At 30.8% G+C, this 27,869-nt stretch overlaps 2 protein-coding genes across 10 annotated transcripts; one reads left to right on the forward strand and one right to left on the reverse strand.

Annotated features, from left to right (window-relative positions):
• Window positions 1–11,349: 11,349 nt before the first annotated feature.
• Window positions 11,350–12,997, reverse strand: LOC111685743 (cyclin-H). The gene is made up of 6 exons (XM_023448021.2): window positions 12,742–12,997; window positions 12,472–12,668; window positions 12,203–12,404; window positions 11,920–12,148; window positions 11,729–11,840; window positions 11,350–11,567 (listed from the first exon to the last, which is right to left on the reverse strand). Exons 1-6 carry the CDS (start codon window positions 12,856–12,858, stop codon window positions 11,450–11,452), a joined length of 975 nt encoding a protein of 324 aa, XP_023303789.1. The 5' UTR covers window positions 12,859–12,997; the 3' UTR covers window positions 11,350–11,449.
• A 1,323-nt stretch (window positions 12,998–14,320) lies between these two features.
• LOC111685819 lies at window positions 14,321–27,336 on the forward strand. Of its 9 annotated transcripts, none has more exons than XM_046955754.1 (11): window positions 14,321–14,799; window positions 15,613–17,197; window positions 19,067–19,202; window positions 19,289–19,530; window positions 19,679–19,833; window positions 19,902–20,069; window positions 20,141–20,370; window positions 20,485–20,888; window positions 20,964–21,064; window positions 21,167–24,831; window positions 25,451–27,336. In XM_046955754.1, exons 2-11 carry the CDS (start codon window positions 17,045–17,047, stop codon window positions 26,980–26,982), a joined length of 6,786 nt encoding a protein of 2,261 aa, XP_046811710.1. In that variant the 5' UTR covers window positions 14,321–14,799; window positions 15,613–17,044; the 3' UTR covers window positions 26,983–27,336. The 9 variants fall into 9 exon arrangements, with proteins under 9 accessions (XP_046811710.1, XP_046811709.1, XP_046811711.1 ...); XM_046955753.1 differs by having other exon boundaries at window positions 14,321–14,745; XM_046955755.1 differs by having other exon boundaries at window positions 14,321–14,613.
• Window positions 27,337–27,869: the final 533 nt, after the last annotated feature.

Raw genomic sequence — 27,869 nt, forward strand, 5'->3', positions numbered from 1 at the left:
TTCTGGATCTACTTTCTAGAAGTTTTGCAACAAAATCGGTTCATTAACAACAAAGTCATAGAGACTCCATCAGATAGAGAGAGAGTCTAAACACAAGTTCATAGACTAGTTAATAGAATAGTTCATAGACTAGTTAACATATTAGATTATAGAGTAGTCAAAATACTAGTTCATTGACTAGTTAATTATATGTAATCGAGGTCCGTCTGTTCATATACTTATTGACAACAATTTTCTGTACCTACTTTCTTGAAGTTTTGCAACAAAATCGATTCATTAACAACAAAGTCATAGAGACTCCATCAGAGAGAGAGTCCAAACACAAGTCTATAGACTAGTCCAAATACAAGTCAACTGACTATTTCATAAACTAGTCAATATACTAGTTTCTAGACTAGTTCTTAGGCTAATCTATAGACTAGTTCATAGACTAATCAATACACTAGTTTATAGACTTATCCACAGACAAGACAATAATATTATTAGACCAGCTTTCTAGAAGTTTGCTAAAAAAAAATCGGTTAATAAATAACGATGTCAAGAATTTAGTCGATAGACATGTTCATCCTTAGACTAGTCCATAGACTAGTTTATAGAATAGCCAATAGACTAGTTCATAGAGTAGTCAATAGATTAGTTTATAGACTAATCAAATGACAAGTTCATAGACAAATTCATATACTACAATAGACCGTTGTATTGACTAGTTTATAGACTAGTTAATGGACTAGTTCATAGACTAATCTACATACACTTCGCTCTACTACAGTCAAAAGACTAGACCAGTACAGTCAATTGACTAAATCAGAGACTAACCAATAGAATAGACTAGGCAAAAGACTATAACTGGAAAAAATACTAGCCAATAGACTAGACAAAAGACTAATCAATAAAGAGAACAAAAGAATAATCAGAGACTAGACAATAGATTAGTCTACATAATGATCAATGGACTAGTTCATAGAGTAAACCATAGACATTCCAAGAGACTAGTTCAGTACAGTCAACAAACTAATCCAGTACAGCAATAGACTATTCCAGTCAAAAGACTAAAGTGGCCAAAATAATAATCAGAGACTAGTCAATAGATTAATCCATATAATAGTCAATGGACTAGTCCATATAGTTCATAGACGAGTCAATAGACATAGACTAATCTATAGAGTGTAGACTAGTCCATATAATAGTCAGCAGACTAGAATTTGTCTATAGACTAGACAATCGATTAGTCCAACGACATATCATATAGTACATAGGCATGTCAAGACAGTAGATTAATTAAAAGTCTTATCAATACAATAATCACAGACTATTCAATAGTCCATTGATTAGTATATAGACACAGAGAATACAGACCAGTCCATATAATAGTCAACAAACTAGAATCAGTCTATAAACTAGTCAATATATTAATCCTCAAGCATATCAATAGTCGAGTCCAAAGACATATCATATAGTAAATGGACATGTCAACTAGACAGTAGACTAGATAGTAGTCTAATCAATAGAATAATCACAGACTATTCAATAGATTAGTCCATAGATTACTATATAGACACAGAGACTGTAGACCAGTCCATATAATAGTCAACAGACTAGAATCAGTCTATATATTAGTCAATAGATTAGTCCTCAGACATAGCAATAGTCGAGTCCATAGACATGTCAACAGACTATATAGTAGACTAATCAATAGTATATTTAGTAGAATAATCACAGACTATTCAATAGATTAGTCTATATATTAGTATTATATACTAATATATACACATAAACTTTAGACCAGTCCATATAATAGTCAACAGACTAGGATCAGTCTACACACTAGCCAATAGATTAGTCCTCAGACATATCAATAGACGAGTCCAAAGTAATTTGTCTATTCCATAGACATGCCAAAAGACTATTTAATAGATTAGACAGTAGACTAGACTATAGACTAGTCAAAAGTCTAATATATAGGCTAGAATAGTCTAAAATCATGTCAATAGACTAGTCAATAGATTAGTTCTAAGACATATGAATAATCGAGTCCAAAGACATGTTAATAGTCTAGTCCGTAGACATGTCAAAAGACTATTCAATAGGTTAGACAGTAGACTAGTCAAAAGTCCAATGAATAGGCACGTCAGCAGACTAGTCCATGGACCAGTTATAGACAAGTCATAAGTCTAGTTAATGGAATAGATCGTGGACTTGATATTAGACTAGTCAAAGTCTTGTCAATAGAATAGGCACAGACTAGTGAATAAACTTGTCAATAATTTAGACAATATACCGAAATTTTAAATTTTCAGTTCAAAACACATCATATATACTATGGTGAAGGGTATATATGATTCGGCATAGTCGATTTTAACACTTTCACTAGATTCTGGCTTAATTTTTAGTTTAATCATTTACCCCTCATTTCACCAACTTCAGTTATTTTTTAACTTTAAATTATATAGACAGTTCTCATAGAAAAATTGTGTTAACTGAAACAATAACTATCAGTTAAACGAACGATAACTGAAGTCGATGAAAATAAGGGGTTAAAGAAAAAGCTTAACTAACAAACATTTTCTTCAAACAATAAACAAATACACCAACAGTTTTAAGTTTATTTTACTTTAGTTTTTTTAAGTTTTTTCAGTTTTTCAAAACTCAAAAATATTTTTAAAAAAAGTACGCCCAGCTTATACATGACAACAAATAAAATGAATTATTATTATTCAAAAAAAAAAAAATTCGTCCTTAAAATCATTCAAAGTGGCACTGCGTTTTGTTTGTACCGCTGCAAAAAACACACACTAGCTTTGAAAATTTTAAATTGATAAATAGAAGAAATCTACAAAATGTAATACCACTTGAAAACGATTTAAAAGAATTTCTTTCGATTGTTTTTCACTAACAAATAAAAAAAAAAATTAAAAAAAAAATAATAATAAAAAATCCAATGAAAGAAATTCCAAAAAATAAAGTGCTTTTTCACATACGATACCAGTGGTCTGATACAAATTTTTTCATCATGTACCACCAAATCGCACCAATGACAACCAAATCAAAAAAAAATATATATATATATAAATAAAATCAATCTAATCAATCGACTTAAAGAAACAACAACAACAAAAAAGCTTATGCATTTATGTAATGAAAAAGCTCTAAATTTAAAATCGATCGAAAAGAAAGAAATTATATAAATATTTTATAAATAACTAAAATAAATAATTGAAAAAAGAATTATATTTAAAAATGAATTTGACAAATAATTGTTTTTTATGTGTCTTTAACGTAAACAACATAATTTGTTAAAATCATTTTTAAATAATATCAAATAAAAGCTTTCAAGAAGAAAAAAAGCTTAAAATACACATGAAAAAAAACATACCAGATATCAACAACAACAACAACAAAAAAAACAACTAAATTATAAGATTTTGAAAACAGCAGTGTCGCTTTAAGCTTTAACAAACTTAATAAGCTTAAAACTCAAACAAACATTTTTAAAAGCTTTTTTTTTTAAAACATATTTAATCAAAACAAATAAACTTTAACATAATGTTAACAACACTTAACAGCAGCATTTCAACAAAAATAATAAAAAAAAAACCAAAAACAAAAACGATTCTCTAAGGACAGCTACTAATTTTATTATTATAAAAGTTAATAAAACTTTAACTCCTTAACTTTAAGTATCTCCTTAACTTTAACTTTTAATTATATATTTGTTTAAAACAAAAGCTTTTCTTAAAACTTTTTATTAGATTTAAGTGTAAAAATTATTAAAATATAAAATATATTTGTTAATAATTATAATAAATTAAGTGAACTTGAATAGAAAAAAAGCTTTATCTTGTTTTTTATAAATTCATATTTTATATTAGAATTGTTTAATTTTTTTGTATATAATTTACCTTAAAGCTTTTAAACATATAAAGCTTAAAGCTCTTCTTTTAAAACGTATGTATTTTAATAATTTAATTATAACTTAAAAGCTTAACAAGCTTTTAACAATATCAAAAGTTTAACTTTCTTATTAATGCTAACATATTTAAGCTTAACAAGCTTTTTAAAAAGCTTAAGCAGTTTTTGTTCATTACAAAATTGTTAAATCTTTTTAATTATAAACAAAAGTTTTAATTTAAGTTTTAATTTAAATAATTATACTTTAAAATTGTCAATAATTTTAACAGGAAGATATTTCAAAAATGTTGTATAAAAATATATTCAAAACTTGAAAGCTTAACAAGTTTTAATTTGTTATAAAAGTTCGAGTTCTTTATTTACAATCAAATTTTTAATTTAACAAAATTTTATAAATGTAAAAACCTAGATGGACTGGTCTAATGTCTAGGCTATGGACTAGGGTCCTAACTAAAGCAGCAGTCTATTGCCTAGATAATTACCTTTAGACTTGTCCATTAACTAGTCTCCTGAATAGTCTATAGTCAATACCATTGACCAGTCTAGGCACTAGTTTGTGATCTAGTCTATGCATTAGACTATTGACTAGCTTATATACTAGTCAATTGTATAAGTACTTAGACTTAAAAATATTAAATAAATTAATTTAGAATTAAAACAAAATAAAAATAATTTAGAAATTAATACAAAAATTGTTAAGCTCTTTAAAAGCTTTATATAATTACAAAAAAAAATCACTGTAAAAGATTCTTTAATAAATTAATAAAATAATAAGAAAATTTAAAAAAATTTAAAAGCTTTTTATAACAAAAAATTTACATATAAAAGTATTTCCAATATTAAGCTAAAGTTTAAACAAAGCTATGCTTAGCTTTAAGGGAAGACTTTTTGAAAAATTTCGCTTTAAGCTTGCTATTTACAGCAACAAGAAGATTTGTTTCTAAAGGATATAAAAACAAAGTAAGTTGTACATTAATTAATTTTATTCCAACAATAACGACTAAACTTTTATAAAGCTTAAAGCTTCTTCTTTTTATAACTTTAATATAATGTTTCATTTAATAAATACTTGATTTTATTAATCTTAAAAACTTTGTAATTTAATAAACGATAAAAGTTTTTCATTAAAACTGAATCATATCTCTAAGTGCATTTAGGTATTTTAGTAATTTTCTTCATTTTTTAATATTTTTTTTTTTTTGTTATAGAACATCTTTTGGATATACAAAAGTCAATAAAATAGTCCAAAAATTAATCTATTAACTGATCATAATAATAGTAAATATACTATTTTAACAACTAGGGCGGGTTTCTTACTAATCAGTTCTACTAGGCTTAACTTGCTGTTAGATAAAATTCGAAACAAATTTAGGCGGACTTTAACCGATCATTGTGTTTTTCAGTTTTAGATTTAAGCTCAGTTAACTTTGTTAGTATTGCCAACTTTTCACTCAAAAACATAAACAATGAACAGCTGTTTTTTTTGCAAATGTCACTTTTGTAAAATGAAAATTTTTGGAAAAATGTTAAAGAAACATTTTAAACAATAATAAATAAAACAAAACAAATCAGAAAATTGCAATTTACTTAAAATATTATGTTTTTGTTCTTACGAAATCATTGTTTTATTATTTTTATTAATTGTGTTTTCTCACTTATAACATGAGTTTAATTGGCCAATTGGTCGCCAATTACACTTAGTTAAACTAAGATAATAAGTAACTTTACTAATAACTGGAAAACACGAAACATACATTAAACCAGAATAAAGATTATCTTTATTCAGAAAAACTCGCCCTCAGTTATAGAATTAAGATCAGTTTACTTTGTTAGTATTGCCAACTTTGCCAACAGCTTCTCTTTGCAAACATTACTTTTGTTAACCAAATAATGTAGATTATCTTTATCAGAAAAACTCACTCCTAGTCAATAGAATAGTTCAGTCAACTTCTTAGTATTCTAGAGTCTAGACCATATTATAGACTGGCAAATAAATTAAACGCATGAATTGTCCAAAATCGTCAAATACTAAACAATAATCTAATGCATAGATTTGGTTAATATACTAGTTTATATACTAGTCAATAGACCGATCTATGGAACAATCTACAAATTATGGAGTAGTACACACACTAGACGTACGAATAGAGCACACAAGTATGTGGATATGTCAACAGACTAGCCAATAAATTCGTCCATTATTATAATAGTCCAATAGGTTTTATACTAGTTCATATACTACACAATAAATTTGTCCAAAGACTAGCCCATAGAAAAGTAAATAGAAGAGTCAATAGACTAGTCCATAAATTATGTAATTGACTAGTCAATAATTAAGTCCATGAAATAGATCATAAAATAGTCTTAAGACTAGTCCATAAAAAAGTCTATCGAAGGGTCCATATACTATTCTATACATAAAAAAGAAAGAATACTACATAGAATATCAATAAACTAATCCTCGGAAGAATATATTATTCCATAGACTATTAAAATAATGGCCAATAGACTAGGCCAAAGACTGGTTAATATATTAGTCTATAGACTTTTCAATGAACAACCCAGGAAAAAAGCTAATTAAACCTCTTTGCACTACTTCTTTATTAGCAATTTGAGTCATTATTTCAACACGGTGATGTCATTGGAGGCAAGTACTTCTACGCTCACTTACAAATATGGAGTTAAAGAAGTACTTGCAATTTGTCTTACAAAACAGTTGTTGAGTAAGTTGTTTTATTTTTAATAATAAAAAAACCCAGCTAGAATACGAACCAGGGACTTCGGTTTGTCAATCAAATATTCTACTCACTGGACCAATGCTTAGCTATTTTATTGCGCGTCAAATAATTGTTTTCACATACAAAACCAATTTTGTTTTCTTTTTTGTGAAACACAATTTCTAACACGCAATTGAATAAAATGTGCAAACAATATTACAAAGCCGAAAATAAAGAACTTCTATATCAGATTAGAAGAAAGTCATTACTTGAGTACTTCTAAGTAATGCAGACGGGAAGTAGTAGTCATTGAAAAGTAAGTGGTTAGGGAAGTGCAACCCATTACCGAGTTTTTGCTGGGAAGTTAATAAACTAGTCTAAAAACTAGTCCATATAATAGTCAACAGACTGATCAATATACTAGTTCTTAGATTAGTTTTTCACAAGTCCACATACTACTTCATAGATTATCTCTTCCCTAATTATGGACCGCTGATGATCCTCTAATCTAGATGCCAATATTTCTCATTTAAAGCGCAAATATGTCAAAATATGAAGAGATTATTAGATTAGGTTGATAGCAGGATGTATACTACATCAAACCCGAAGAAATACACCTAGGCCACAATAGGGCCTGTTGTGCGTTCCTTGTCATGAGAAGAAAAAAAGGAACTGAACTGAATGAATTATTTTTCAGTGTTCAGAAACTCAGTTTTCTGAACGTAATACCTAAGAATTTTCCCATCAGTGTTAGTCAGGAATGTTATTTCCGGAATAACATCACTTCGAAGATACTTAGATCTAACTTCGACGAATGCCTGGCAGTGGCAAAGAAAGTGCTCCAGAGTTTTACTGTACTCTCCACATGTTCTACATACGTCTGAATCCGCATGTCCAGTTTTGCATAAATTTGCTCGTAATCCTGTGTGTCCACTAAGGAATACGTACTATCATACTAACTTCAGACTTGCTCATTTTGAGGAGATTTATCGTTTTGCTCTCATCAGGGTCACCCCATAGGATTTACGTGGTTCTACCCACTGTTTCATTATTCCAAGAGGTCTTATGGGATTCTCTCACCCATATTTTTAGTTAAGCTTTTATGGCGTCGAAAGGTTTTGTGATGAGATTAAGAACATAAATTTTCGTCAAAGAATTTGAATAAAGTTTTAAACTAAAAGTGGAACTTAGAGAGCAATTTATTATTGTCAACTTCAAATTACAAAGATTTTTGAACCAGTATCTTTGTATCTATATAGGGATTATTAAAAGGTGAATGTGTTTCCTATAAATCCCATTTAACTGTTAAATACTTAAACATGTGAAACAGATGCTTTGTTCCTTGTTTACTAGTACAAACCTGTAAATCTGACAGGTATAAGGACAAAATTGTTGTTTAAAAAGGACATTTACGAAAAAAGGTTATGGGTTAGTTAAAGATTAGCATTTTTTGTTCATACCTGAAGAGTTTCGATATAAATTTCTAGTGAAATTTGTAACTAATATTACCAGACATACAAACAGTAATTAAGGTTTTCCAGTCTCAAGTATATTCCATAATAGACTTTAAACATTGTTGAGTGTATAGGTATGTATGTAAGTATGTAGTAGAGGCCTCTGTTGATAACAGGTAAGCCGCTAAATAAAGTTATCAAATATGTCGGCTATTAAGGAATTCCCCCGTGCGGTAATTAGCCGCTAACTATATACGCTACATAACGTTTAAATTTCATAAAATTAAAACTTGCTTTCTATTACAGTTTTAGTCGTTAATTTAAGAATATGTCTTCTAAAGAATATGTGTAAATATTATTTGAAAAACAAATCTAATTTTTATTATAGTTTAACTAAATTCAAATAAAATTTGTAAAATTAGTAAATTAATTAAATATAATTATTTCTAATTCTAAAAAAAAAAATTAAACAAATATAATATAAAAGTTTATAAATAATATTTGTTAAGTTTGAAATTCATAGAAATATACCTAACAGAATTTAAAGAAAATATTAAAAATATATAAAGCTTTCTTTAAATAAAAACAAAAACTGAAATTTAAATTAAATATAAATAAAAGAATTATCTTAAATATTGTGAAATTAAATATAAAAACAAGTAAAAAAAACTATTATTAAGACTAAAAAGCCTAAATATAAAAAAGTAAGAAAAAAATAAATTATTTAAAATTTGAAAAAAAACGTTTTTTATAAAAGTGTTGTTTTTTTTAAATAAATCTGGGTATAACTTAATGGATTTTAAATAAAAAAATGTGTAAACTAAAAAGGTAAGTGTTATGTTTATTTAAAAGCGGCAAACACGGCAGCACAGCATTTCCCAATAAATCGCTCATTAACACAATGAGAAAATTTCCCACTTAATTTCGGAATAAATTGTCTAAATATTCCTATGTGAAGGAATATTATTGATCTTCAACATCTGTTTTGACTTAATTTACCGAGCAGGCTAACGATAACCATATGATCGTTATGGTGAAAATAGAAATCATAGTCTATGGTGGGAATCAAACTCACGTCAGTCAAACTGATAATCAGCACACTGCCATTAAAGATATAGATTCTGCTTTCGTTTTAATTTCTCCAAACAATTTTTTAATGATTTATTTCATTAATCCCAAAATTCAATTTCTTATTAGAATTTAAAGTGATTTCACTTCAATTTTCTTTATATATTTAAGTTAAATTTTGACTACAGATCAAACTATATATTCTTTTATTTACTACTCAGTTAAACTAGGCTTAATTTGTTGTTAAATTAAACTCGGAAGAAAATTTAAGCGAACTTTAACCGATGATTGTGTTTTTCAGTTTTGAATTTAAGTTGAGTTAACTTTATTAGTATTGCCAACTTCTCACTCAAAAACATAAACAGTGAACAGCTGTTATTTGCAAACAATACTTTTGTAAAATGAAAAATTTTGGAAAAATTTTAAATAAGCATTTAAAACAATAATAAATAAAACAAAACAAATCAGAAAATTGCAATTAACTTTTTTATTGTTTTGAAATCATTGTTTTATTGCTTTTGTTTAATTGTGTTTTCTCACTTATAACTTAAGTTTAATTGGCCAATAACACTGATTTAAACTAAGATAATAAGGGAGGGTTTCTTACTTCTCAGTTAAACTAGGCTTAACTTGCTGTTAGAATAAACTCGAAATAAATTTAAGCGAACTTTAACCGATGATTGTGTTTTTCAGTTTTGGAGTTAAGTTCAGTTAACATTGTTAGTATTGCCAACTTTTCACTCAATATCATAAACAATAAACAGTTGTTTTTTGCAAATAATACTTTTGTAAAATAAAAAATTTTGGAAAAATTTTAAATAAACATTTAAAACAATAATAAATAAAACAAAACAAATCAGAAAATTGCAAAAGGTTCAAACAAACTATATAGATTATCTTTATCTGAAAAAGACGCCCTTAGTTTAAAATTCTAAAAAAGTCGATAATTTAATTTTTTAATCTATCTTTAATTAAATGCTTTTAAAGATTTTTTTAAGAAAATATCTATCTATCCAAATTATAAACTTCACTTTGTTTTGTTTTATTATTTAGTATGTGGACTAGACTGTTAACTAGTCTATGGACTATGCTATTGACTATTCTATGGATTAGACTAATGACAAGTTTATGGACTATTGATTAGTTTATGGGCTAGACTACTGACAAGACTAAGTATTGAACAATTGAGTAGTTAAGAGACTGAACTACTGACTAGTCTATGGACTAGACAATAGACTAGTCTAAGCATTGAACTATTGAGTTGTTTATAGACTAAACTACTGACTAGTCTATGTACTAGACTATTGTCTTGTCTGTGGACTAGACTAGATTATTGGCTAGTCTAAGACTTGTTAATGGACAGTACTACTGACTATTCTATGAAATGGACCCTAGTCTAGTCTATTGATTATACTATTGAATAGTCAGTGAACAAGAATATTGACTAGCATAAAAGCTGGGCTATTAAATAGTCTAAGGGTAAACTGTGGACTAGACTATTAACTAGTCTATGAAATAGCCAAATGAATTGTATACGGCCTGGACTATTCACTAGTCTATGAACTATTAACTAGTCTATGGACTAGACTATTAACAAGTCTGTGGAAAAGATTTTTCTCTAGTCTATGAACAATGTTTGTAACTAGTCTATGAACTAGATCATTGACTAGTCTATGAACTAGATCATTGACTAGTCTATGAACTAGAACATTGACTAGTCTATGAACTAAAACATTGGCTAGTCTATGAACTAGACCATTGACTAGTCTATGAACTAGATCATTGACTAGTCTATGAACTAGATCATTAACTAGTCTATGAACTAGGTCATTAACTCGTCTATGAACTAGAACATTGACTAGTCTCTGAACTAGATCATTGACTAGTCTATGAACTAGATCATTGACTAGTCTATGAACTAAAAAATTGACTAGTCTATGAACTAGATCATTGACTAGCCTAATGACTGGACTATAGACTACTGACTATTCTATGGACTGGTCTATTGTCTAGTCTAGTAGTATAATCAATATATTATTGAATAGTTAAAGGACTAAACTACTTAACTCGTCACTAAACTGAACTATACTAAAAACTCGAAATTTCCCTTTAAAACCCAAATTTCAAATTCAAATTTTTAATAAGCAATCAAATTTTCACAAAAAAAAATCTTAATTTAATTTTAAAAAACAAATTTTTACTAGATTTTTTAGTTAAATTTTCAAAAATTTTATTTAGTTCTTTTAACATAAAAAAAGAAATATTCAAACGAAACAATATAAAAAAATCGGTTAACTTTAACTATTGACTCATGTTCAGAACAGACATATCAGCGCTAGAGTCTGCTATGTGATAGGAGGTGTCTTCGACAACATCTAAATCATCATCACAATACATTTTGCGCATGCGTTCTTTGTAACTAAAAGTAAATACAAAATTTTGTTATTATTAATATATATAAATAAATTTTTTTTATAAAATTCATTTTCAAGATAAAGGAAAGGTGTTAATGCATCTATGGCATTATTAGGTAGTAATTACTATGGTTTCCCCTAACTAATTACAATTATTTCTACTTACACTTCACTGTCTGGATTATTTTCTTGATTGCGACATTTTTCCAATTTCTTTTCAATAGCTTTCACTCTATCTCTGGGAGGTATTTCATACTGTTTCACCAATAAACGTATTTCTAGATAAAAGTTTTTTTTAGAATTAACAAACAATAAACAAAATGTTGTTAAAAACTAAAAAATTAAAGAAATACTTACTACGTATGGCTTCAATTAAAGCGGGCAACTTTTCTCTGGCACCATTTAATAAATTATCTGTAACATAACTATCCAGATTTTCCTGTTCTCGACCAGCAGCATGTAAAATAGCAGCCAAAGCTATCTGTGAAGGAGCATACAATAGGCAGGCATCGGTGAAAAAGGTTTTCTCAATAAAACTATCAATGTGAGGACGCAAACGCTCTGGATTAGCCATATTACTGCGGGTCTAAAAAATATATATGTAAAAAGGAATGATAACTATACAAATATAAACACTTACCTTAATATCTATTAGAAAACCCTCGATGGGACGATAGGGATTATGTACTGTTAGATAGTAATTTAAATGTTGCATTAATAACAATTCATTAGACAAAATAATATCCATAGCTTTGTTACGATCACCCTTTATGTTGCTAACAAATTGTCCTATCGATACATTGAATTCCTCTACTTTGCAAGCCAAATAAACCACTGTAGCTCTAAGCAAAGAAAAAAAAATACACTTAATAGACTTCAACTATTTTCTTGCTTTAACGTAAAACTTACAAAATTTCTTTGGGATGATAATCCATGGTGGAATTGTGTAAATAGAATCTTTTAAAGTAATGGAATGCAGTGCCTACCACACATTTTGGCATCATGGGCTCAAAACGCCGGCAAAAATCATTTAAATAAATTTCATATTGTTTTATTAGTAAACGTTCTTCTGATGCATCTAAAAAGTACTCCAAACGTTGCTCTTCCTAATAGAAAAACAAATTTTTTATGAAAAATAACTTTTTTTCTTTAAGAAACTTGTTTCTTTTTCAAACTTACATCGATTTCTTGACCATGAGTTTCTATGAATTTTTGATTTTGTTTTTGTCTTAACTCATTCAATTGATCCATGCTGCTAAAGGTCCAAAATTTTTTCTGTGAACTTAAGGGATACATGTTGTTGGCTGTTTATATTTTTTTTACTTTTTATTTAAAACTTTTCAAAAAATTGCATGAAAAGGATAAATTTTGCACAAAAATTCGTTTGTTTACATTTATTTTAAATAATTGTGAAGTTGGTTGCAGTTGTTTGTATTGAACAAAAGTGTTGTCAACACACAATGTTAATAAACTCTGTTATGTCAATAAACATTAGTTTTGTCAATAAATAAAACTGTTTTTTATTTTAAGGCCAAATATACTAAACAAGCGGCTTAACAAACGTACTTTTTCATTCCAACACATTACAAACATCACAAACATTGCTCGTACAATGACCGATTTTTTCACGTTTTTGTGAAATTGCAAAAATTCTGATGTAAATTTCCCTTCAAAATGTAAATAGAAAAGGATTGGCAAAAATTCAAACAAACCGTAAGCATTTGTGCAAACACAAAACACCCTCATACACTACACAAAAAGCTTGCACAAACGTAAAATACTGGTAAGTTGGTCAAGCCGCTTGTGTAGTCTATTTGGCCTTTTTGTTTTTTAAAGTTATTGCGACATAAAACAATTATACAAATATAAATTTTATATTTTGTCTATGTTAGAATACAAATATCTATCGAATTAAAGAAATTCTGTCGACTTTAAAATAAAGTTTTACCAAAATTTATAACATATTATTTCAAACATCTAGTCTTATTGAGAAATTTTAAGACCAAACTCGTATTCAACTCTGCTAATCTTTTAGAAAAGTATATATAATTGTGATATTCACAAATATTCAAGCTCAACATTCTATGGTCATATATTTTTTTTAAAATTTTCAGTATTTTTTTAAACAAAGACTCAATATTCTGTCCTTTGAAACTCAAGCTCAACATTATATGGTTATATATTTTATAAAATTTTCAATATTTTTTTTAAACAAAGACTCAATACTCTGTCCTTTGATTTTTAATATGCCTTCCTTGACTTTTCCACATGTAAAATAAACTAAGATATTATAAAGAATTCATTAATTCAATAAAAATTCCAAAATATAAAAACGCTAATTTTCATACAACTATTGACATTACTTTTTTATAAGCAACCGTATAGCTAAAGCAGAGTTGTTATTCTTCAATCATTCATAATTGTGTTGTTGTTTTTGTATACAAAGATTGACAAGCTAATTGTATCAAATACAACTCTGTGTTTTTATTATACTTTCGATGTCGAATTTATGAAATGCAAAACATTGTTAAATTCCAATGAATTCTTCTTGAATTTCTCTATATACACAAAAGCTCATGTAAAACTTTTATATTTTTTAAATAATTTAAAAAATTCCCTACATTTTAGTATATTTGACATAGGAAATCATTTGTTGTTATCATTAATATAGGGTGTGTAAATATTTTCTATGAATTTTGTTAGTTTATACAACTCCGAAAATTTTTGTTTTGTCATTGTACGATTGTGAACATTCGTTCGTTTTTCTACTGTATATATGGCCGCCATTACACACAGTGAAAAACGTGTCCCTGTGAAAAACTCGTGTCGTTGCACAATAAAATAAAGAATTTTTACGCAAAATTCATAGAAAATTTAAAGAAATTTGTGAAAATCATTGCAATTGAATGTTTTGCATATAATTTTATTATAAAATAATGAAATAAAAAGTGAATTAAATGGAAAATTGAATGTGAAAAAAGTATGAATTCATATGAGAACAATCGATTTTTTCGATGAAAAAATTTTTTTCTATCGTTCGTTGTCTTTTAGGTAGAAGAAAAAAAAACGAATGAAATCGTGAAATAAATAATAACTCTCTCGCTCTGGCATTAAGCCTGACAGGGGAAGAATAGAAAGAGTAGAAAATATAGTGAAGTTTTGTGCTAAGAAGAAGCATGTTAGGTAAAAGAAGAAGAAATGCGCGCGCCTTTTAGTAAAAATTGTGTAAAAGTTTGTGTGAGTGCAAAAAAAAAAGAATTTTCGGAGTAATGAAAGAGTGAATAAATTATATACTAGCAACAAAGGCAATTTGCCTAAGAAAGAAGAGTGATACAGCAAATGTTCGAAAATTCGGTGTTAGAGGGAGATGTGTGTAGCTGTTAGCTGTTTCATGTTTGTTGTCTTTGTTTTTTTTAACGAAGTTATTAGTTCGTATTTGGCCGCCATTACGGCGTATAACAACCACGCTATCTGCGAAAAAAGCAAACATTAAGAAGTTATTTTGTTAAATTTCTCTAAAAATATTGTAAATATTTAATGAAAAGTTACTTAAAATGTAATAAAAAATGAAATTAAATTAATTTTGTGTAAGAATTGTTAAATTAATTGAGTTTTTCATCCGAAATTAAAGTAAACATTTTTGCATTGTGTTTTTTATATGCAAAAAAAAGTGACCAAGAAAAAAATTTAAATTCGCCGCAAAAATATTGTTTGTTTCATTTCGCCTCCATTGAAAAGTTTTTGTTTACTTACTGTTTTTAAAACACGAATTTAATGCTTTTGTTGTAAACATAGAATATATTTAAAAATAAATGAAAACAAAGAAAAAATAATTTGAAAAAAGTGAAAATAAAAGAATTAAATATTTTTCTTTATAAAGTGCTAAATGTTTTTAATATAAAACCCGCCATTTCGTACTCTCAGTTTCTTTTGCACTCTCTTTTTGTTGCTCTACCCCCTTGTTTATATAAATGCATTTTCATGTTTTTTTTGTTGTATTGTTTGTGTGCATTTTTTTGATTATTTTTTTTTTTTTTTATTTTTTGACAGATAATAGCGTGGCAAGTTGTCATTAATAGAAAAGAAACAAAGTGAATTCGCTTTTAAATCTGAAAAGAATAAATTACTCTGCTCGGAAAAAAAATTTTATTCTAAAAGAAAACAAACGTATTAAGAAATAAATAAAAAAAGAGAGCAAAAATAAATAAGAATAAATTCTGTTTAAAAATATAAAGAAAAAGCAAATAAATTAAAAAAATCAATTGTGTTAAAGAAAAGAAATAAAAAATATATTGAAATTTAACAAAAGGAAATAGAAATAAATCGGTATCATGTTTTCAACAAAAAATGCAGTTTAATGTTGCAAAAATTCAACTGCCATTGCTGCTGCTGCCGTTGTTGCTGTTGTTCTCAGTTTGAAACGAAAATATGAAATGTATACAAATGCTGTTGTTTATGATTGTAATTATGCAAATTTATTTAAGTTTTTCGATTTCAATTTGAAAAATGTCGTCGTCTCATAGCCCACACGATTTGTTATTGTTGCTTCCATTGCAAAAAAGTAGTAGTTGTAATTGTCAATACAAATTAATAAATAAAAATAATAATTATTATTATAACAACAATAATAATACCAACAACAATAACGTTATTTATAATAATTACAACAATATTAACAACAAAAAGCCAGAGAATATATTGTTGTGGGTCCTGGTGGTACCACTACTGATCTCTACAACACCAACAACATCTACAAAACACAATTCATCGCAAACAGGCCAAGATCCTGCAACGCAAATACAAATTCAAACTTCAACGACAACTGTAAACACAGTAAATACAACTACGACGACGAGGAGTATAGACGTCCAACAATTAAAGAGCATAGAGCTCTTATTAAGAACCTTAACGGGTTCATTATTAATACAACAGATTATTTTGAAAAATCTTATTAATAAACTTCAAATACTACTACTGCTGCTACTCCACAGCGCCGTACATTTAAACCCTTTCAAGGATTTATACTGTTTGCGTAAAGTGGATTTAGTGTTAGAACAAATTTCTAATACACGGTGGTGGTGTAGTTTTCCCATCTCCCCCCATAAATTCACATCCAACGCCACAACAATACTAAAGAAGAGTAGCAGCAGTGCTGCTTACTTTGTAAACCAACCAGAGGAGGCTTTTAAATTTAGATTGTTGTCCATAACAAACGATAAAACAACCTTAACTCCCAACAAATTGTCCATAAAAGGCTTTTGTCATCCATCCACAACACTGCATTGTCATCTTCAATATTTAAGGATATCGTTACAAGGATAAACCCTCTAATTGCTATTACACCTTAAATCCAGTATCCAGTATCATCTCTAATACAACAAAACAAAAAAGTTATCATTTAGTTCCCGTTTATATACTGAAATAAAAAAAAGCCAAATTTAGTTTGTAAAGTATAAATAAAAAAGGAAATAACTGCAGCATCATGTCGAAACTATCATTTAGGGCACGTGCCCTTGATCCCTCCAAACAAATGCCAATTTATTTGGCTGAGGAGTTGCCCGATTTGCCTGAGTATTCGGCCATCAATCGAGCTGTACCACAGATGCCCAGTGGTATGGAAAAAGAGGAAGAGTCGGTGAGTTTTTTTAAATCTTAATGTAACATACATAATAACATTTAAAAATTTGTGGTTTATAATCAAATTTAAAATAGAATTTATATATAAATATTTAATGTGAGGTTTTAGACGTTTAAAGTTTGTTTAATTAAGTGTTTTTTAACTTAAAACTCCCAATAAAGACTGACATACCTATGTTAATACTAATACAATCTGCTCCTAATTTGTTGTAATTTTGTAGAAACAATCTATATTTTATGGTATTCAGGTAAAATTTTGTTAAATCATTTCACATTTAATATGTTTACTTTTATGATTTGAGGATACTGATCTATAGACCATATTAATGGTGTTTTAATCTTTATTTGAGGATTGTAAGTTTTTAGAAATCGTTTCTTTCAATTGCTTCCATTGTTTTTAATTCTAAGGTATATAAACTCGCTTATTGTTGAATAGGGTATTGCTAGGAATAATTTACTATATATTATATTCCAAAAGGGGCTAAATAGTTTCTACGTTCTGTTCTGACTCAGCTGATTCATTTGTGACTTACGGAAACCAGAGCAAGTCGAAAAAGAAACGAATCAGCTGATTCCTTGCGAAGCGAACGAAGAAGATAGTTTTTAGTCAGGTAATTAGTTAGTTGATAGATAGATAGATAGATAGATAGGTAGATAGATAGATATATATTTAGATAGATAGATAGATAGATAGATAGATAGATTAATAGATAGATTGATAGATTGATAGATTGATAGATTGATAGATAGATAGATAGATAGATAGATAGATAGATAGATAGATAGATAGATTGATAGATACATATATAGATATGTAGATATATAGATATATAGATAGATAGATAGATAGATAGATAGATAGATAGATAGATAGATAGATAGATAGATAGATAGATAGATAGATAGATAGATAGATAGATAGATAGATAGATAGATAGATAGATAGATAGATAGATAGATAGATAGATAGATAGATAGATAGATAGATAGATAGATAGATAGATAGATAGATAGATAGATAGATAGATAGATAGATAGATAGATAGATAGATAGATAGATTGATTGATTGATTGAAAGACAGATAGATAGATAGATAGATAGATAGATAGATAGATAGATAGATAGATAGATAGATAGATAAATAGATAAATAAATATATATACAGATAATTAGTTATTTAGTTAGATAAGTCAGTTATATCGATTAAGAAAGTCTGAAGACAGATTATAGTCCAGATTCTACAACAAATATAAATCAATATAGAATAGACAAGACATAAGTTATCGGACTAGATAATGGAATTATCAATGAAGTAATTCATGAACCAGTCAATCAACCGGCAAATCAATAAGACAGTTAATTGCATTGTTAAATGGATTAAACAATGAAGTAGTTCAAAGATTAAAGTCTTTGTCTGAAATCTCCAAACAATTCAGTAGTTAAAAGACTTTTCTTCAAAACTTTAAACTGTTCACCTAAGAGATTGAAGTGTGGATATTTTGTTGTCCTTTGAATTATACTGAAGACACACAGTAGTCATATGTATATCATATTCTCTATAGGGAAACACACCATATGCATGAATGACTAAAGTTTCTTCAAGGGAAAATATTTGTAATTGCAACATCAAATTTAGCCTCCACTGTTTTACTCCACAAAAAAATTGAAAATACTTCATAACATTGGAAATATTATTCAGTTCCATCACTACTTAAAGATCTGTAATGATTATTTTAAATGGAACTAGTTTCAAAAATATTTTTCTACGCTACAACTTTGTATTCATTTGTATTTTCTACTATACACTAAATTTTAAAATCATCTTCATAAAATAATATTAAAAAAAATATATATATAAATTTTTAGGAGCATCATTTGCAAAGAGCAATATGTACGGGTCTTATTATACCAACGCCAGAAGTCTATACCACCGAACAAGATTTCTATGATAGAAATTATCCACCCAATTATCGTATGCCGCGACAATTGATACATATGCAACGTAAGTTAAAACTCAATCTCACTCTCATTCACTAACTTTAACAGACAATTAAGATTTAATAAAATGTTTATCTTAATATTATTTAGCGCTTGGTTTAGAACAAGATGTACCCGAATATGATATGGATAGTGAAGATGAGTTGTGGATAAATCAACAACGAAAACGTCTCGATCTAACACCATTAAAATTCGAACAAATGATGGACCGTTTAGAGAAGAGTTCGGGCCAGACAGTGGTTACACTAAATGAGGCAAAAGCGCTGCTCAAACAGGACGATGAGATCAGCATAGCCGTGTACGACTACTGGCTGAACAAACGTCTGAAAATGGTAAACAATTGGCCTTCATTTGTTTTTAGTTTTCTCTTTCTCTGTTACTATTTTCTTTACTTTCAATGAATAAATATAAGAAATTATTAAAAATTTCATAATTTTTTCCAAAAAATAAAAAAAAAACTTAAAACAACTACTACTACAGCAACATCCATTGATATTGTCCGTTAAAACTGAGAATCGACCGGGAGCCTCATCAAATAATCCGTACTTAGCATTTCGTAGACGCACCGAAAAGATGCAAACGCGAAAGAATCGTAAAAATGATGAGACTTCCTATGAGAAGATGCTCAAGTTGAGGTAAATAGAATTTTAATATATATAAATGTTTAGATCATAATAATTAATTATTTAATTACATTTTCTAGACGAGATTTACAAAGAGCCACAACAGTTTTGGAAATGGTTAAGAGACGTGAGAAAACTAAGCGTGAACAACTGCATTTGTCCATAGAAATCTTTGAGAAGCGTGTGCAACTTAAAGACTTTAGCGGAGCTTTACTTTCAGAGCTCAGTGCAACACTTAAAAATGCTAGGTATATTTTAAGTTTAATTATATGTTAAGCTATAGTTAATTAATTGTTGCATATTTGTGTTCTATTTACAGACCTGCCTTTGCTCCATTGTATGCTAATCAATACTCGCATCATTCATCCTCTTCGGGGGCTACCCCTACTGCTGTGGTACCAAGTGTGGCATCCTCGGCAGGCGGTTTAAATAATGTAATGGGTACGACAAATTTACTTACACCAGGTTCTGCAGGTAATGTAACAACTCCAGGTGGTCATTTGTATTCATCAGCATCGCCGTTCCTGAATTCAGCGAATCTTGCTATGGGTATAGAACACCTTAAAAATACATTTTTTATATTACATTTCTTTCTTCTTTACTCGTTTTTCTTGTGATATTAAAATTTGTTTTTGTTTTCCCTTAAAAAAAAACAATAAATAGCAGATGGAATAAACTCGGGTAGTCGCAAAGAGAAACGACAGTATAAGAAACGCAAGCATAAAGTACCGCGTGATAAGCAACAGCTGCATCAACAGCAACAACAACAACACTTACAACAGCAACAACAGTATTTAGCGGGCATTGGTGTTATACCAGCGTCCGCAGCAACGGGAGCTGCTTTAGGTGGTAATGTTGCTGGTGGTGTTGGTGGTCTGACTGGTACCGCTGCACATCCACATCTGCCACATCATTTGCATCACCTGCATCGTCAAAGTTCATCGCCAGCGCCAAATGAATCAAATATTGAGACCGAAGAAGAAGATTTAGCGCACAAAATCGGTTCGGAGAGTGAAGAAGAGGCTCCATTTGCATTTAGAAGAAAACAAGGCTGCGATTATTTGAGGGTAAGTGTTTTTTTAAAAATTAACTCTAGATTTGAGAAAGTATTTATTTATTTTTTTGTTGCTTTTCTATTATAGACGAGAACCCATACCGGAAATTGGCCCTGGGAACCTAAGGAGGATTATGGCTTTGGTGACTCTAAATATCGTTACACACTCACTTCTATTAAGCATCCAAGGTAAGTAGAAACTAAAAATCATTTAATATAAAGTTCTTTTCTTTTCCTGCTGGAATACATTTTTTTATATTTTTCTGTTCGTTTCCTTTCAATTCCCTCTAGACCACGTTGTATTGGCTTTGCTCGAAGACGTATGGGTCGTGGTGGACGTGTACTACTCGATCGTGTGGCAACGAATTTTGATGAATTCTGGTCACAGCTCGACTATACAGTTCTGGAGACGAAAACAAGCGATCCAACAACCAACACCTCAGATGCAACAACGACTAATAAAGATACAACTAAACCCGCCTCACCACCCACTGTCGTTGATTTACTGCCGCCAGCAAATAGTGCAGCCAATCATATTGCTGGAACACTGGCAGTATCAACGACCAACAAAACATCTGTAAATAATGCAAATACACCCGCCATAACAATTAAGAAAGAAAACTCTGAAGTCATAGACCATCATCGTAATCATAACAAGGCCATCGAAGTAGAAGATCTTCTGAACAAAGAACAAAAACTTGAAGATTCAGATGACCTGGAAGAATGTGATTATGAATATTCAGAGGATGAAAATGATTTGGAAGACGAATTTGGTGTGCACATACAACGTGATAGAAGTTATCATTCGTGTGTCTCCATGGCCAGAAAACGTCGACGCCGAAGAAGACAACAACTGCAGCAAATGGAGAAGACAAAACGACGCAAAATCAATTCAACCATACAGCAGAAAAATATGGAATTGGTTACGCGCAAATTGTTGTACAAGTTGTCACAATCCTTGGCCGTGGCAGAAGGTGTTAGTCCAAATGAACGTGTAAATAATTTATTAAACCATACATCTGTCGCCCTCAGTACAGAAATAAAGCAAGAAAAGCTTAATGGTTTGAATAAAGAAGATCAATGTTTGATCAACGCCCCTATCAATTGGCCAAATCATCGTTGTTCATCTACTGTCGTCACAGCAGATAACAATAAATTGATTAACAATTCTTCATTCATCTCTTCATTTTCATCCTCAACGGCGGCGACGATGGCATCAGCGTGTGCGAATGTTATTGTGGTGGGCAACACTAACAACAATAATAGTAGTAGTAATGTTAATAAGAACATTAGTAATGGTAGTAGAAGAAGTAGTTGTAGTTTAAGTGACAAAACTAATGTGATAAAAACCGAAGTTCATGATGTAGATAACGATGAAACAACAAACATCAGCCGGCCGTCTTCTGCGGCTACTGGAGCTGGTGGAGACTCGATGACTAGGGTTATAAAGCAAGAACTAATAGATTCTTCAGCAGCCTCCCTAGGTTCGGCAGATGATTCGAATGAGCCTTTGAGTAGTATACAAAAATTGAGTACTACTGCGGCAGCCGATATGATGGAGGATGAAGAAAATGTTAATTTGGCTGAATTAAGTAATCTTATAAAGATTAAAAAAGAGGTGGTCGATGAGGCAGACAGGGAGCTAATGCGAAAAAGTAGTCGCCACCTGCAAACATCGTCTAGACCAGGTAGTGATGATGACGAGGTATCTTGCTTTAATCAAATGGCCGATGTTATTAGAGTGAAAAACTTGAAGAAACACAGATCGACACCCTGTTCTAATAGTGAGGCACTGAAGGTGTTCAATGCTTTGAACGTAGACAACGATGATGAATTGTCTATGCTGGGAGGTCTGTCACCTACTTCATCACAACGTTTGGATATTTGCAATGAACTTTTGTCGGAAATACGACGAGATTGGTTGCACTTTCGTCCTAAAACTCCCACAGAAACCGAAAAGGAGGAGGAGAGCTATTGGGGCTTAAATATGGATTACAAGCTAAGCTCTCCTCTAGTAGAATGGTCACAACACACTCCTATAGCTGTAGAAATGGTTAGAGAACCATTAGAGAATGAGGAGGAAATTCAAAAGTCTTCGGCGTCTCGGTTGTGGAAAACGGATTCGGATGATGCCAAATCAGCATTTATTAGTTCAGCCTTTAAGTATGATGATTTAGAAGCCGATACCCAATTGTTACAAAACTCCTATTTGTCCGACTTGACGCGGGGCAGTAGTAAAAGTCCGGAAACAAATAATAGTGCGGCTTGTTTGGATCTGAATTTCAGTGGGGATTCATTGAATGATATTAATCTTCTTGGTGATGGTGATGATGCGGATATGTTGGACAATATCTTGCAAGAGGTACAAATCGACGATATTAAGACTCTTAATCAGGCCACCAACTTTTGGAATGGAATTTTGGACGGTGAGAATGTAGACGCCGAAGTAGATGGCGATGTTGAAGTGGCAGCGGGGCTGCTCGACAGCATCGATGATACAAAGAAAGGCGATAGATCTATGGGTGACAAAAAGGTAGCCAAGTTAAAAGGTGGCAAAAAATCTTGTGCTCTTTTAGCTCCCGTAGGTAGTTCCACATTTAATTGTTCTCCCTTAGAAAAAGAAAATATTACCGATGAAACGTTCTTTAAAAAAGAAGAACCCAAAAAAGAGCCCGAAGAAGTTGAGCCTGAGGTGGCTATAAAATCTGAACCCATGGAGGTAACAGAGACAAAAACCAATGTTGCTGTAAGTGTTAATAATCCACGTGTAACAAATGTGCAACAACCGCAGTTGGCGCCAATGGCACCGCTGATAATGAATTCGTTCGTTAATACAGATAATATGAATTCACATCGTGAATTACTGCAAATGGTTCAACAACAGCAACAGATACAGCAAAGCGCACCTACCACCAATACACCAATGATTATTACACAAACAATACAACAGCAGCAACAACATGTACATCAACCTCAACTTCAACCACAACAACATCAGCAACAGCAACAACAACATTTAATTGCTCATTCCACACCAGTACAAGTAATTGGTAATACGATTTCATTGAATCAAAACGAATCGTTGGTTGTACAGCAAAGTCAACAGCAACAACAACAACAGCAGCAACATCATCAGCTGCAAACTACAACGACGACTAATCATCCTGCTGCTGTTTTACATGCCGCGCAACCACAACAAGCGCAGCAACAATTGACAACAATCCAAGTGTTGCAACAACCAAACACTCAACAAATACGAAATGTTACCGTACAACAACTCCATCAATTGCAGCTGCAACAGCAACAACAGCGTAAGTTGCAACTACAACAGCAACAACAAAAACTACTCCTGCAAAGAGATCTGGTTAATACATCCGCCGCCTCAGTTATAGCCCAATACGTCCCAACATCGTCAGCCACCACAGCAGCAACAATAATGCGCCAACCTACACTTACCCCAATCGGTGCATCATCTGTTAATAATGCTGGCGGACAAATGATTTATACAACATCATCTGGCGATGTTATAACAGCCGGTTCACAAAAGATCTACCTACAAAAAGCTCCCGTCTCCGTTACTTCAGGCACTCAGGGTGTTAATATCATTAATACAAGTAGTGGTCAACAATTAACAGTACAAAATATTGCCGGTGTTCAACACATAAGTTCGGCAACGGGTGGCAATGGTTCGACATCGACGGGTCCCTTAATCGTTACGACATCAGCTCGCAATGCCGTTCAGCAGTTGTCCCAACAACAACAGCAACAACTGGTCGGTCAGGCGACACAACAAATTGTTTGGCGTCAAATAGGTTCAACAAATGTGACGACTAATCCTGCCGGTATGTTGACGGGTACCGCAAATACTGATGGTACGGTCGCGGGAACTGGTAATAAAATTGTTTGGACAAGTCGACCGGCTCAAAAGAGGCAGCTAAATGGTCCCGAGAGCACAGGTGAGTTGAGTTAAAATGAGAAAATAAAAGTTCCAGTTCAATTCTAGTTCAGTGCTTGTTCAGTTCTGTTCTAGTTCTGTTCTAGTTCAGTTCTAGTTCAGTTCTAGTTCAGTTCTAGTTCAGTTCTAGTTCAGTTCTAGTTCAGTTCTAGTTCAGTTCTAGTTCAGTTCTAGTTCAGTTCTAGTTCAGTTCTAGTTCAGTTCTAGTTCAGTTCTAGTTCAGTTCTAGTTCAGTTCTAGTTCAGTTCTAGTTCAGTTCTAGTTCAGTTCTAGTTCAGTTCTAGTTCAGTTCTAGTTCAGTTTTTGTTCAGTTTTTGTTCAGTTTTTGTTCAGTTCTTGTTCAGGTCTAGTTCAGCTCTAGTTCAGTTCTAGTTCACTAGTAGTTTATTTTTAGTTCAGCAGTAGTTCATTTCTAGTTCAGTTTTAACTTAGTTCTAGTTATGTGAATAACTTCACCAATATTCTGTGAAAAAATGAGTTTGCATTTTTATAATACTTTTTAAAGAGAATTGCACCATAAGTACTCCTTAAAATTAATTGTAAATATGACTCTTTTTATTGCATTTATGCTAATTTGTTTTTCTTTTCTTTCTAAATTCTGCTTATTCAACAAAAAAAAGACATCAACAAGTTGCTATTAAATCGTAAATTTTCACAACGAAAAATTGTACAACAACAACCGCAATTGTTGCAACAACAGCAGCAACAACAACAACAAACACAAGATGATGAATTGTCCGGTGTTAATGTAACAATAAGTGGCCAGGATACAACAACCACAACAGCTGTAACTTATAATACACAACATCAACAACAGCACCACCAACAGCAGCAGCAACAACAACAGCAAATACAAAAATTACCTGGTGGAAAAGTTATTAAAATGCCCTCCTTTCCTCTACTAGTCTCAGAAGTAAATCTGCAGCAACATCAACAACAACAACAGCAGCAGCAACAAAAACATAATACAGCTGCTGCCATAGCAGCTAATCATAATTACAGTTTACAACCAACGGCCATAATAACATCGCAAGCCTCACAACAGGGTAATAAAATATATTTAACCACAAGTTCTAGTGGAGGAGCTGCGACAAATTTCACAATAACAAATGCTTCAGAATTGCAGACGGCAGCACAAAAGCTTCAACAAACAAATAACTCAAATTTGAAATTAAATTTTGTTGCCACAAATCCTCAACAACAACAGCAACTGCAGCAGCAGGCACAACAACAGCAGCAACAACAACAACAGACAGTGGTATTAAATAAAGCCAACATACAGCAACAACAACAAATATTGCCACAACAATTGTTACAGCAAACGGGTAAATTGAAAAGAGAGCGAATATTAAATATTATTGGGGCCGCACAAGTGGATAACAATACAAATAGTGCAACCGGGTTGGGTACAGTGACTGCCACTTCGGTGGGATCCAATACGGGTGATAATAACAAAAGGGTATTGTATACCAGTTTGTTGAATGTAAAACCCTTGCAGAAAAATAATGCTGGCCAAATGCAGGTACAAATTGGTCCTCAAGGTATGACACATGCTGTTTTACGTAGTCGCATTGCCAACAATCAAGCCATATTCGCTAATATGCGAACTGTGCCTGTAGCTACCGTCTCAGCGGCAAGTAATAACAGTCATAATAATACAACATCCGCGGGAGCTGGAACCACCACTTTGCAAGTTGTCTCACAGTCCACGCAACTCAATGCAAATCAAATCACCTCCAACACTAGTAACCCTCTGGGAGTCACGCTAAATGCTTTAAGTAATAATAATAACAATAACAACAACAGCGATGGTTCTTTGCATATGCAGCAGCAGCAACACTCATCTTCATCCCTGGCAGGGGACATCAACTCATCATCCAACTCACTAACAAATATTAGTCATTCTGTAAACGATCTGAAATCCGCCAATAATGTTTTAAATATGGAAAATTCTTCTACAGTCGTTAGCAGTTTAAATAATACAAATAGTACAGCAACGGTAAATAGTAGCTCTTCAGCAAATGGTTCTTCCGCCAATAATAACAACACAACGACTTTAATGGCCAATACAAATAATATACAAAATACAAACACTAATAACAGCAACAACAACAACAACAATAATAGCAACACCACGACAATCAATAGGTGAGACGAGGCAAGATAACTACCATTTAGGGTCTTCAAAACAATGGATATTCAACAAATAATCAATGTAAATATCAAAGATGTGGCGAAAACTTTGTTAAAACTTAATAACAGACGCCCCAACAACGATGATAATGATAATAATGATGATGATGATAAAGAAGTTAATAAAGATGAAGTAGTTAATGAAAAAGGAGTTGTGAAAAAGAACAAACACAACAATAAGAAAAGTTTCACAAATTTAGAGCAATTATTTGCTGCTGTTTGAACTATTTAAAGAGAGACAATAAAGAAATCATAATCAACTTTTTTTGTGTACAACAACAACAACAATAATAATAACAACTACAAAATATCATTCCACATGAATACAGTTATAAATTTGAAATAAGAAAAACCTATTAAACAGCCTTTAGCTAGTTTAAAGAAAATTTCGAAAAAAAATATATAGAAAACAAAAGCTGTGAATTATTAACAAAATGGCTGGTTTTTCTTTAATTTTGTTTTGTTTGGCAATTAAAAGATTTGAAACCTTACACATACACACATATTTAAAACAAATACAACTCTTTTTTTATTTATATTTAATGTAATATTTAAAGAAATCCTACAAAAAATAGTTGTAACAACAACAAAAATACACGAAATTTTTAAAATTGTTTGTTTAGAAAAGTTTTGCTGAGTTTTTAAGCGATTTTTAGGTGATTTTTTTTTTCAAAATTGAAATTATTTTACAATCCTATTGTGCATTTCGATTACCTTTACGTATTTAGTAAGGCAACGATCGAAAAAAGATATTCCAACAAAAAAACTGAATCGTAAAAAAGAGAAGAAGCAATTTCATTTCGTTTCAATGCTTTACGATTGTGTGTATTCAGCTTTACGATCGGT

This window comes from Lucilia cuprina, chromosome 6 (assembly GCF_022045245.1).
Source record: "Lucilia cuprina isolate Lc7/37 chromosome 6, ASM2204524v1, whole genome shotgun sequence".
NCBI lineage: Eukaryota > Metazoa > Arthropoda > Insecta > Diptera > Calliphoridae > Lucilia > Lucilia cuprina.